This window comes from Gadus morhua, chromosome 3, assembly GCF_902167405.1.
Source record: "Gadus morhua chromosome 3, gadMor3.0, whole genome shotgun sequence".
NCBI lineage: Eukaryota > Metazoa > Chordata > Actinopteri > Gadiformes > Gadidae > Gadus > Gadus morhua.
Genome location: NC_044050.1, coordinates 16,094,574 through 16,107,939, shown reverse-complemented (window position 1 = coordinate 16,107,939; position 13,366 = coordinate 16,094,574). Strand labels below are relative to the sequence as shown.

The following is a 13,366-nucleotide window of genomic DNA, read 5'->3' as shown; positions in this document are numbered from 1 at the left end:
GATAATTTTTTTTTTAAAATGGTAAACGTTGCCAATGCATTGGTCCCAATCTGTATCCCAATAAGCAGAGCAAACAAGCTGCAACAAGTTGCAGCTTGTTTGTCAGAACATTATGTTGTTGTGCATTCTTTCCCTGATGGTACACGTTTTATGAAAAGAGAAACTGTTGGGGGATCCTCCCAACCAATTTAAGTCTGTCGGTTGTGGATGGAAAACAACTTTCCTGAGTTGTTCCTAAAGCCTCTGACAAGTTACCAAAAATAACATTCATATATGATGTAAAATTGAATGTCTTATTGTGCATATAACCTTTGAGTACATAAACATCATTAGAATTTTTTGTCAAGAAAAATAAAATTAGCTTATCAGCCCTATTATCCGGATTGCGTGGGAGTGTCCGTGGCACGCTTCATTGACCTATACCCAGCCACGCCTGGATATCTTCATATGAACCCAAAGTACAGCATGCAAATGTTTATTTTCGCATTGTAATGATTAGAAGAAGACAAGCTATCAATCCTTAGAATTGTATTGGTCAGGTACCGTATTAGCATATCCTTAAGAAAGTCTCCATCGGTCAAACATGTTTTAAAACACTTGCGGCTGAGCCTCAATCCAGTCCACGGTTTCATTATAGCTGGATCCCAACCTCCACCAATATTATTGGTCTGAACAAATATGAGGCTGTTTAACAGTATTTCAGCTGTAGTTTTGCCCACGCGTCTATTTAGGCCGAGGGGGGGGGGGGGTCTACTCAATGGCTTGACACAATGAATGCCATCGTCGATGCCATCGTTTGGTTGCATCCGATTTTTTTTGTTCATCGGGCAGCAATCTCACAGAAATCGATTCACCCATTAGTTCAAGAGTTTGCCGTTGCAGACCCCTTTTTAATCCCAAACATAACCTGGTATCAGAAAGTACATACGATTTATTCTTATGACTAGTTGGAATGCAAATTAGATGTATAAACGGCCCTTAATTACATACTTAAAATGAAAACACGGATTTGCCTTGTCAGAGGCTTAAAGGAATGATTCGTATATATTTGTTTAATGCAGGCATCAGTTGCATATGTAGTTTAATGTAAACCCGTGTAAGGATAGAATACCACAACACTATAAAAACACGTGTCGCATATGTAGTGTGTGCAGCCAGTGGACTGACTCCCTGAGAAGTGTAGTGTGTCACACAGTGTGCATGGTTTAAACCAACATATTTAACATACACACACCTCTATGCTAAGAATGTTTTTGACTCCGACTCTGATTGTAAAACAAGTTCAGTGACATTTTCTGTCTAAAGCCCTACATCACAAGACAAACATGAATTCCCTTTTTTGATGACATATGCTTAAAAGGTCCATTAGATCCGTTAGTGATACATTTTCCGTCTTACTTTATCTACGTCTTCCGTTGTGTTTTTACACTTTTCAAGAATGGGACATTTTTGTAAAGTTAGGCTCATTGGTTGAACACGTCAGCATATCTGTGATAACAAGGGTTGAACAAGAAAGGCACTGTACTTCATGATGTAGATGTGGTTGTTACAAAATGGCGCTGGCATCATATCAGTATAGTAACAACAGAATCATATTTGGAACTGAGCAAACGTGTACCGACATTTGAAGTGGTGAGGGACTAAGTGGCATCACAGCATTAATGAATAACAAAGATATGCATTGAACACGTGAATTCCACTCAATCGTTAAACCTGCACTAAGTGACCATCTCTTGATTAAAAACTATTGGCGAATGCTCAATGCAGCAATCTCGTTCGTTCAAATACAAAGAAGACACTTTGAAATCAAATGAAAGCTTTGGTCAGAAGGTTACACAGTACAGGAAGAGAAATTTCATTTTTAAAATCAAAGCTCCAAAAGCTGGGCTTTAAAATCATAGGTAAACGAAAGTGGGACAAGGGCTCAGCGATACGCCGTACAGTCGCCTACTGTTTGGTTCGGAAATAGAGCTTCTTGGTGAGCATGGAGGCAAAGCAGGGCACCTGCTTCTTCCCGATGGCGCTGCGGTCGGCGGCGTGGCCAACGCTGCGCAGGGACACCTTCCTGTTCACCAGCGTCAGCAGCTCCGTGAACTCCAGGGACTCGCCGAAGCTCCGCAGGGTGTCGCACAGGTCCTGGATGTACCAGGAGCCGTTGACCGTCTCCCTGTGGGAGTAGTACCCTGAACACACGCAAACACACACACACAAACACACACCTATTTATACTCTGCACGATAGCAATGGCAGATCACTCAATTGTGATTATATGTGTTTTATATTAACACCAGGGTAAGACATATATATATATTATTATACACACATATATAAATACACACACACACACACACACACACACACACACACACACACACACACACACACACACACACACACACACACACACACACACACACACACACACACACACACACACACATTTCCCCCCATCAACCAATTTCAAACATAAGATATGTGTAGGACTAAAATACACATCAATACTAAATATATACTACACATCACCATACCATACCACACCAGAGAAGAAACTGGAAGTGAAGTGCACAGGGCCCTGGTGTCTCACCTTCGGCCACAGAGTAGCACATGAGGAAATCCGCCCCTGCCGGCAGTGTGTGGAGGACACCAGCGTCCACCACCACCTCGTTCACCTTCGCCTCGCTGTCCACCACATCCATAGGGGTCACTGCCAGGTCATGCTGGTCCCCACGGCAAGCCTGGCGGTGGACAGAGACAGGCGAAGTTAGGAACATCTAACAGCAGTTCAAGTCAGTAGGTGTAATGGGCCCATATTCTTACAGTTAGTTAATGGGGGTCATCATATCCTAGAGTTGTTAAAGTGAAACGAAAACATTTTGGTGTTGATCATTAAACCTGCACAGTAAGGCAAGTTTCATGACTGTATGTATATTTCTTGAAGCAGCTTTCATTTAAAATCCTATCAACTCCCCACACTTACAGTAGGTCTGAGGTTTGAGGTTAAAACATTGTGTTAAATCCTGAAGGTGTCAAAGTGAAACCAACACCATTAAAACAGTGTTATAAATCAGGGTAGAAATGTTATGAGCACTTGGCTTATTATCAATATACTGTGTATGTTATGACTCAACAGCCTGTACCAGGGGCAACAACAGACTCATAGTTACCAGATAACATTAGGCCAATGTTCAGTTGAGCATTGTTGATGCCGTTGCTTTTAAAAAAGAGATTTTAACGGCTCATATAACGTTTTTTTTTATTATCCGTAGCACAATGCTAACAGTGTTTTTTCGTATCACTCTCTCAGCCCTGTAAACCAAACCATTTGGTGATGCCCCACAAAGAAATTTTGAAATAATAAACTTGAAATGACGAGTTAAGAGTCAACTTAATCAATCTTTAGTCAGCCGCGGGCCGCCCTAGAAACCGAAAAACTAGGTTCCTGGGGTCCTTTTTAAAAGGTTCCGCATTGTGTTTTTTGCTGCTTTATTTTCTGCTCAGCGTGCACCAGAATCTTTTGTTTATATGTTTAAATTCAAAAAGGTCTTAGCTGGGGGACAACACCCAAAGACTCCCAATAGGGGTTTGGATTAAAAACATGTGGCCTTGCAAGTCTTGCAGTTCTGCAGAATATATTTTAGAAGTATACACAGTATAATAGAGTCATGTATACAGTACTATTGAGTAGTATATATAGTATATTGTAGAAGCAAACAGCATAAAGGAGTAATGTTTACAGTATTAATGAGTATTATACCTGTAGTATAAAGATCTTAGGCTTCCCGACGAGGCTTCGGCACTTGTCTCCTTTGAACAAGGCGGTGACGTCGTGGATGCTGATCTTTCCATCGTACGCGTACACGTGGTCGTTCTCGCCGTGACTCAGGAACACACACATGAAGCAGTCCGCGTCCACGTGGTTAGACTCCGCCGCTAGTGGAAGATCAGACAGGTTAGCTTTAAGTTAAAGGGGACAGTCACACTCTGCTATTTTCTAATATGTTTGTCTGCAAAAGCAGGACTTGATTTTGCTTCTTTTTTTTTTGTAATGTGTATGCAGAGTGTGAGGGTTGTACCCTATAAAGATACATAGATTGATATCACTATATATATAATTACTGCCGCGAGGTGTCTCACTCAAAGAAATAACAAAATGCGAAGTTTGATGAGGCAGTGAAGTAGCGCAGGGTCAGTTGTCTGTCTGGGACTTGTTGTCTTCCCCGCCATTGCTGGTGAAAATCTTTAGAGTTTAGAGTATGCTTTAGCTGGGTGACTGGCATGAGCCAAATGCCATCGTAGTAAGCTATATTGAAATATCCTATCAATAAAGTTGTTTTCTAATGGATTACTGTTTCCAGTGTATCCCCGGAAGTTAAGGGAGTAGTGGGGACATGATGGCATTGACAGGCAACCAAATGAAACACTCGTCCCCTTTCATAAAACAATGTATCTATCTAGGTTTGAAAATTGTTGGAAACATTTGGGATTATTTTATAAAAATGTAAAAACAAAATATAGAACATAGGTCTAGTCGTTTAAAGATATTTGAAAATGGGAATATTACATATTATTCCTTTAGCTTTTGAACACACAAGAGGACTTGCAATACATTGCTGACGTTAGTGCGGAAGCCAATTTGTCTTACCTTCAGTGATCTTCGCCAAAACTTCTTCCCTCTTCAAATTGTCATAGGCGTTGACCTCAAAGTTCAAAGTTTCAAACCTACAACAAGGATTTCACACGCATAATAGTTAGCATAGCCAAGTATAGACAACATCTACATTACCATGGAAACAGACCCGACCGGGTTAGACAGGTTCTACCCATGGATAACAGGGGAGACATGGGTGCTTGCGGGACGGCGACGGCGATACCTTTTCTCCAGGTTGAAGCGGTCAGCGTTGGTGCCGTAGCGCGGGTTCAAGCCCAGCTGCCAGAAAAAGTTCTCCTGGTTGAAGATGAGCACCAGGCCACGGCGCTTGTGGTCGAACTTGTACTCCTCTGCAGGGTCCAAAGAGATGCCACTTTAGATAGAAACCATAAGGCAACACGCACACACACACACACACGCGCACACACACACACACACACACACACACACACACAAACAGTTTAAGCCAAAGTAAACACAAATTGCTGTTTGAAAAACTGAATTACCAATAAGGATCCCACAGGAACTACTGGTATCAAAGAAATAAGTATGCAGAAATATAAATAATAATCTTACCTTCCATAAAAGGCATCCACTTCTGTTAGATTGCCTAAATGTTGCATAAAGACACGAGGTGTGAATTAACTCACTCGATTGTGTATGCCGCAGCATCCAATTTAAATGGTCAGAAATGCATGAAAACCCGATTGACCTTTTGGGTGAGCAATTGTTTAAAAGCTGTTTAAATACAGCAGGTGTGCGGACTGCTCCACCCTACCGAGGGGTCAAGCAGCCTTTGTTGCCTTCACACACAGCCCTGGCCACTGTCAATAGCTCGTGACGGGCAGAGAAAGATGGAACGTGCTGTGACGAGCAATAAGCCACACCCTAGCAGGATCACCTTCTTCCTCCAATACATCGTTGAGTTACATCGTTGAGTTACATCGTAGAGTTACATCGTTGAGTTACATCGTAGAGTTATGATATGATGACATAGCAGGAGAGGCACAGAAACCTTTTGATTTGTGTATGGTTGCTCAAAGCGGCCTTTCGTTAAGAGGATAGTTAGGCCTGCTTTTGATCTAGTGGTTGTAATGACTGAAGATCCACGTGGGTGCTCAGCATAGACCACCAACGTTAACATAAATAACAATAGAAAGCTAGGTAATGTAGGCCTTCCAGTATATTTTAATAACGTATCTTCTCTCATGTTAATAAGAGAAGACAATGTCACTCACCTGCTCGGCCAGGTGCTTTTCTACTGTCTGTAGCCATACCTCCTGTCAATGTATAAGAACACAAAGTTATTTTGTATAAGGAAAATGTGTTGATGTCACGAAATACATTGCTGTCCACAACTAGTATTTTTTCCCACGTCAATAAAGAAAATCATGGATCTGAATGGGACTATATAGCGAAATCTGTATTTCATTAATTTAAATTGTATCCGTATCAAGGTCGATTTTCTATGTCTCTAGGCAGCTCATGTATCAGTTGAACCAATCACGATCAGGTACCTCTGTCAGTCAACATGGTCAATGTATATGTTGTAGGACATGGCGGAAGTAACAGCCCATTTATGGTTCTCAGAGCACATTCCTCTTATTGCATCCATAATCCATAGTAAACGACATTTATATACCTTTAATAAGCGCTAATCAAATATATGAACACATAATATATATATATTGAGCATTAATCTAGACAGTAATCAGCGCAAAAAGGCAGTGTTTAATTGCACTGCGGGACGTGAATATATGTTGCTTTTGATAACCTGTAGGCGTGCAGTTGAATCGCAACAGTTTCGTTTTGGATACAACTTTCTACATTGAAGTGATAGCCAACTTATCGAACAGGGAAACGACCCCAAAAAACCAACGTCTCCACAACATGAATGTATTCAATAATGCACACCCACTTATCGAAGTCCCCCCTTATTTAAAAAAAGATCTTTAGAGTACAATCGCCTTGCCCATCAGGTACAGACATGATAGACAAGTTGACAGTAAATAAAACTCAATTGGCGATCTGGCATAATGTTAATCTGTGTCGGCAGTTTATCACTTGGTACGACAAGCTCATTGCGGAGATACGGCTTGAATCATATTTTAGTCAAATGTCAACGTTACCTCCACAGCCACCCTTTTCCGCGTTAGACATGCTTGTATTCAAGTTACCAGCACAAACTGAGACGGAGTTGTAAATCAACTTGCTTTGTCCAGTAAACATATAAAAACTAAACATAGTCCCACCCACCTCTAAAATCTGATTGGTTAGGTTGTAACATTTGGAGACTCAATTGGTGCTCACTCCTGTCGGTCACACCACTCCATATTTGCGACGACTTCCGCATAAGAGTCAACCTGTTGTAATACCCGTTTCCAATAAACAGGTAGGCCTAATATAGGTAGGCCTACTGTAGCAGCCATTTCGGTTGTTATTGCAAAATCTGGTATATTACTAAAATGTATTATATTCAACATGTAAGATTTATTCTTTTTACTATAAAGAGTTATTTGCAAAGCAGAATGCCAGTCAAATATTTTCAAAATACAAATAAATAATAATTCAGTTTTTGCTGTCGATTACAATCAAGCCAACCCAAAACCACAATTACAGGTCAATGAAGTGAGAGAATAGAAGAAACTAAAAAATATACATCTGCACTGCCCTATCAATTTCATGCGTATCTGTGATAGAGGCCCCCAAAAGTCGACTTATTTTCGAAGTATACCTTGCATCTCAGGGTTTCATTTCTTACTGTAATAAAGGCAAGTGAATTTAAAAGTAAATGATGGAGAACTGGTCTTGTTATATAATATTAATAATAATAATTAAAATGTTCCCTATCACCCATCATTCTTTTCCAAATGTTGAAGCTACACTTTTACATGTTCAGAACTAAGCAGCCCTCAATACATTTCAGCCATTGAATCACAGTGGTTTGAGGGTCACAGCATGAACACAAGGTTTTATTTCAAAGAAACATTTGAAGAACCATACCTTTAAGAGGTGGCTAGTAGATGGTGAACATGGTTCCTGAGTTGTTTTAGAAACCATTATAAGCACTTGATTATTATTAAAACATAAAGCTCTGTGATAGAACAACCCAATACACAACTTGCATCACAGTATGTTGGTACAAAAAACTTGTGCCGGTCCCATGCTATCTTTAAAGGCCCACTATGCAACTTTTTTAGCCAAAATTACATTAAGTATGCAGGTTGAGAGTTATGCTGATGGTTCTGCATCCATTTCTGGGTCGATTGGTGGGTGTGTCATTTACCCATGTCGCCTCTCCAGTGAAAAAGCGCATATGCAACTTGCTCTGTTCGGGCCGACACAATCCGGATGTGACGCAACGGAAGTATCCTCGAAAATGTAGTCAGATTGTAGTTTCGAAAATGCTTTACGGCACAGACACACACCCAAACATGGCACCGGCTAGATATAAACAGCCAGTTGCGAGGCAATTGTTGCATTCATCATGGATCAATCGACTAATGGTACGGCCACACCAACCAACCTGACGCTTGATCATTGTGTGTCACATAAATGGTTCAACGCGCCCAACGCGCCTGTGGCTGCGCTAGAGTCCGAGGTAGGAAACCCAAACGCCGCCGTGTTTGGGTGCATGATAGAGTTTAGATCAGGTTAGATTAAATAATCTCGGATATAAATAACGATCTCATCTCATCGTCATCCGTTTACCCGGGGTCGGGTCGCGGGGGGAGCAGCTCAAGCAGGGGGCTCCAGACTTCCCTTTCCCGGGCCACATTGACCAGTTCTGACGGGGGGATCCCGAGGCATTCCCAGGCCAGTGTTGAGATATAATCTATCCACCTAGTCCAGGGTCTTCCCCGAGGTCTCCACCTAGTCCAGGGTCTTCCCCGAGGTCTCTTCCCCACTGGACGTGCCTGAAACACCTCCCAATGGAGGCGCCCAGTGGGCATCCTTGCCAGATGCCCGAACCACCTCAGCTGACTCCTTTCTAAGTAAAGGAGCAGCGGCTCTAATCCGAGTTCCTCACGGATGACTGAGCTTCTCACCCTATCCCGAGACGCCAGCCACCCTTCTGAGAAAACTCATCTCGGCCGCTTGTACCCGCGATCTCGTCCTTTCGGCCATCACCCAACCCTCATGACCATAGGTGAGGATAGGAACGGTAGATCGAGAGCTTTGCCTTGCGGCTCAGCTCTCTTTTCGTAACAACGGTGCGGTAAAGCGAACGCAATACCGCCCCCGCTGCTCCGATTCTCCGGCCAATCTCACGCTCCATAGTACCCTCACTCGAGAACAAGACCCCGAGGTACTTGAACTCCTTCACTTGGGCTAAGGACTCATAAATAACGATAATCGGGTTAAATAACTTCACATGGTGTGTCTGGTGTGTTTCCAGCATTCGTAGTGTTGATCAGCAGAGAAATAGTCCGCCAAGACGTTGAGGTTGCTTAGCAACCAGAGACTCTGTCCATGCAAGTGAACGGAGCGTTCACTCTTCGTCATAACTATCAAACCAAACATCCTTCACATTCACCGAGCGAACATTATGAAAGTAAAATGCACATTTCTCGCTAAAAATGTTTCCATAAACGCATTTAATGGCGTAACTATGTTACTATTTCCACCCCCAGAATAAAGAAAGATGTCGGCCGTATGCTTCTGTGCAAGGGTCACTATTCTCTGTCGGTGATGTCGGGTCAAGCTCCACGCTGATTGGCTATCGTGGCTAAGCGTCACGCGTTGGAGCGTTGAAAGTTCTGAACTCCGGGCGTTGGTGCTTTACGGCACAGACCCCCAAACGCGGAACCGGCTCGATATAAACACAAGTAACTAAGGGATTGTTATATTCATCATAGATCAGCCGACTAAAAAGAGACAGAGAAACCCAATGTCGGAGGAACAGAAGAAGAGAAAAGGGAGACTGACCGACAGAGAGGCCAGACACGAGTAACGCCCCGTGCCCACTACCTCCGTCAGTTGTCCGTTGCCCATTGACTTTGAATGGGGACGGTCGCGCAATGCATTGTGGATCCGTCCGTTGACTTGGAGCGTTCGCCACCGTCAAAAAGTTGAAAAATGTTCAACTTTTTCGGCAGCGACGGATCCGTCATCCAATCAGATCGCGTATGCAAATTTAAGCACTGTGACGCGACTCGGGCTCTGACGATACTGGAAAGCGGGAAAGCGGGTAATCTTGCCTCGCAACAAGCAGGAAGAAGCGGGAAGAACCCGGCGAACCGATTTGATTGGCTGACGGATGCATCTGCAAAGACTACTCCCCCATCCGTCAGCCACGCCTTCTGACGTCCGTTGACTGACGGTGCAGTGGGCACGAGGCGTAAACGTTGAGCAAGCTTTTCAGGAATAGCGTGAACTGAAAGAAAGAGAAGACTGCAAATCAGACGCCGACTCGGCCGTGTTGCTTTTGAAATTGAAAGTACCTTTGGGTGAACTTTGTCTTCGTGGTATTCTGGATCAGAGGCGTCAATTGGGTATGGCAAGGTATGGCAGCTGCCACACCTTGGCTCTATGGGAAAATGTAAATTTTTGTTTTTTCTAAATAAATTTATGAAATTACTCTGTGTCAATTTGTATTGATTATTCTATTATTTAATACATAAACATTAACTACAAATGAAAATCAGAACAACACAATCGATTTCTCTAGTCTAGATATTATCTTTCCCAATACTTATCGTAACGTATCCCCCCTCCCTATCTTGAAATGTGGTATCTCCTGACGAGAAGCCGCCGGAGGTCAGAGCGGGTCATGTTATCGCGGTTTTTTTAATTTTTCGGCTAAGCTAATTAACTAAAATGAAAAGAAAGCAAAGAACTTTGGAATCTTTTTTTATAAAAAAAAAAGGCAGGTGAAGGTGATGGCTCCAATGTTGCCCCAGCAGCGGAGGGAGAAGGACCAGGTAGTGAAGGTGGGATTCAAGCTGTTAACGAGGCTGTTAGCTACTCCAGCACCTGCGCCGGGGATGCAGATGCTAACAGGGAGACGGAGACTACATGCATGGAGGCTGAGAACTCGTCCACACCGACTTCTCGAATTGAATCCGAGTCTGAGTCCCCACCAGTTTCTCAGATTGAAAGAGCTGGATCAGACGTGGACAGCGATAAGGAAGGTCAAGGCCCGGGTGCAGCAGCAGTAGCAGCAGCCTCTGGGTCAACTGGGGCAGAGAAGAAGGATATTAGTGGATGTAAAACAGACGGACTCAGGCGTCCTCGTTTGACCCACTTCCCAACTAGAAATGGAAGACGCTTTAATGTCAGTGTGTATCAGGAATATGACTGGGTTGAATATTCTGCGCAAGAAGATGCAGTTTATTGCTTTGCATGCCGTCATTTTGGAGGAGCCTCAACTTTAACAGGTGACAGGCATGGACTGCGTGTGTTCATAGACACTGGATACACATGTTGGAAGAACATGAAAAAAAATCTCCGGGATCATCAAGGGAGCAGTAGACACAATTGTGCTGCATTAGCGTGGTCTAACTTTAAGGCTGTGATCAGCGGACATAAGGAATCCATCGCAAGTCGGATTGACGCAAACAGGACAGATAAGGTGCAGGAGAACCGGGCTCACGTCAAATCCTTGTTCAAAATCACGTCATTTCTGGGAAGACAGGCCCTCCCTCTCCGTGGCCACAACGATAGAGATGAGGCTGAAAATAAAGGAAATTTACTTGAACTTTTGGACGTTATTGCAACAGATGACAGGAACGTGAAAAGCAAACAGGAACGCAGGTATGCGCACTATTCTTCCCCAGCAGCCCAGAATGATATCGTCACCCTCTTAAAGTAATGGCCTAAGTCATATTTTCAAGTTGTTCAGAAAACAGAAAAAACTGAACCATATATAGAGTATATGATATTTATGAATCATTTCAAACACAAAGGTTATGACAATAGATTACTATTGATATACAAATAATGATGTCAGTCAATTGTGTAACATAAGAGGATAAGATGACTTAGGCCAATTTATGAACATGCCTTTGTGATTTACTAAATTTTGAACCTGACTTGGGCCGAATTAATTCCGGAATAAGTGAGGCAAAACAGACAGTGCATTTCTTTTTTTTCCCACTACTGTAACAGACCATGAGGAAGGGTAGGCCTATGCCACAAACATTTGTATGGAACGAGTCCTGCATCATGGCAATAACTTCACTAGCTTGGTAGACTTTATTTTTTTTGGAAGTGGCCGCCATCTTGAAACGCTCATAAAATTGCCTAAGTCACTCTTGTCTAGTGACTTAGGCAAAATAAATTGGCCTAATTCACACTCTTGACATAGGCCATTACACTAAACGGGTAGGATCACATGATCTGTTCAACTGAGGATGTTGGGGATTTTACCAGAGGTGGCTAGCATCACAAAGAGCTGATTTAGGCAAGAAAATCATTTTGGCAAAAAGGTGACTTAGGCCATTACTTTAAGAGGGTGACGATTAGGGCTGCAACAACGAATCGATAGAATCGATAAAAATCGATTACTGAAAGCGTTGGCAACGAATTCGGTCATCGATTCGTTGTGTCGCGCGATGAATACGTCACTCGTAGGCGCGGCACTGTTTACAGCCTGCCGCCGACAGGTTGGTTCATTCATGCACGCCCACAGCAAGCTTTGGCTGAATCTGAATACTCATCCTTGACTGAAATATAGTATGCATTTTGTAGTACGCCACAAATATAGCGCGTCCGAATGCTCAGTACGCATTGTGTAGTACGGAAAACGTTTCCGAATGCGTACTACCGCCACAGTAAACAACGGAGTTCACTACGCTATCCCACAACGCAACCGGAGTCTAGTAACGAACGAAGAAGAGATGGCTGACCCGACACCAACAGAAAGACGTCGTAGAATGCGGCGAAAAGAGACATTAAAAAGAGTAAAATAGTAAAGTAAGTAATTAAGTAAAAAGAGACATTTTTAATTCAATAGCAACGATGACAAGACGGAAAACAGGTTACTTATCAAGGTAATTTTGCCGGCATCTGAGGAGAGATACGTCATCTCCTAACTTCCGGTGGAGTTTCGGCGATGTTCGGAAGCATTTGGAGGCGTACGCATAGCTGTCAGCTGTAGACCGTACTACACTCACACTGTCAAGTGTACCTAGACCTATATAAAAGTCCGTATCCCTCTAGTCCAACCGAAAACTGTCAGCTGCTGCTGCTGCTGCAGACGGTGTGCAGACGGGCTCGGAGTTCAAAGCAGCGGTAGCAATCACACAACCGGACGGTGTAGAAAGTCCCGTCAGTTAAAAATAGTAATCCAGTTTTTAAATCCATGTTAAAATCGGCAGGACAGCTAGTTAGCTTAAAAAAAAAGAAGTCGCAAACAGTGTCAAATATGATCTGTTCAGATCGGCTCAGTATTATGATTGATGCGTTCAAATGCAAAAAAAAAAAAAAAAATTGAGATTTTGGCGAAAACCTGTTTTCCCGGCAATATAAAATAGATAGTAAAGATCCTATCCTGAACTATGATCTTATCTTATCAGCAATTAAAGCAAAAATACAAGTAATATTTCAAGGAGTCTTGAAAATGGTAACGATCTCCTGTCATCTCAGTGAAATTAAGATGATTTAATTTATTTTTAACCGTTATTATTTACCGGTTAAAGATCTTATCGGTTGACCGGTTAACCATGGACTTCCCTTGTACACTGTGTATATATATATATATATATATATATATAT

At 42.6% G+C, this 13,366-nt stretch overlaps 1 protein-coding gene across 1 annotated transcript; it reads right to left on the bottom strand.

The window, feature by feature from the left end:
- Nucleotides 1-15: 15 nt before the first annotated feature.
- On the bottom strand, nt 16-6,984 carry LOC115540201 (caspase-6). The gene is made up of 8 exons (XM_030351292.1): nt 6,778-6,984; nt 5,887-5,928; nt 5,225-5,258; nt 4,872-5,021; nt 4,643-4,719; nt 3,755-3,930; nt 2,585-2,735; nt 16-2,183 (listed from the first exon to the last, which is right to left on the bottom strand). The coding sequence occupies exons 1-8, from the start codon at nt 6,890-6,892 to the stop codon at nt 1,948-1,950; spliced, it is 981 nt and encodes a 326-aa protein (XP_030207152.1). The 5' UTR covers nt 6,893-6,984; the 3' UTR covers nt 16-1,947.
- Nucleotides 6,985-13,366: the final 6,382 nt, after the last annotated feature.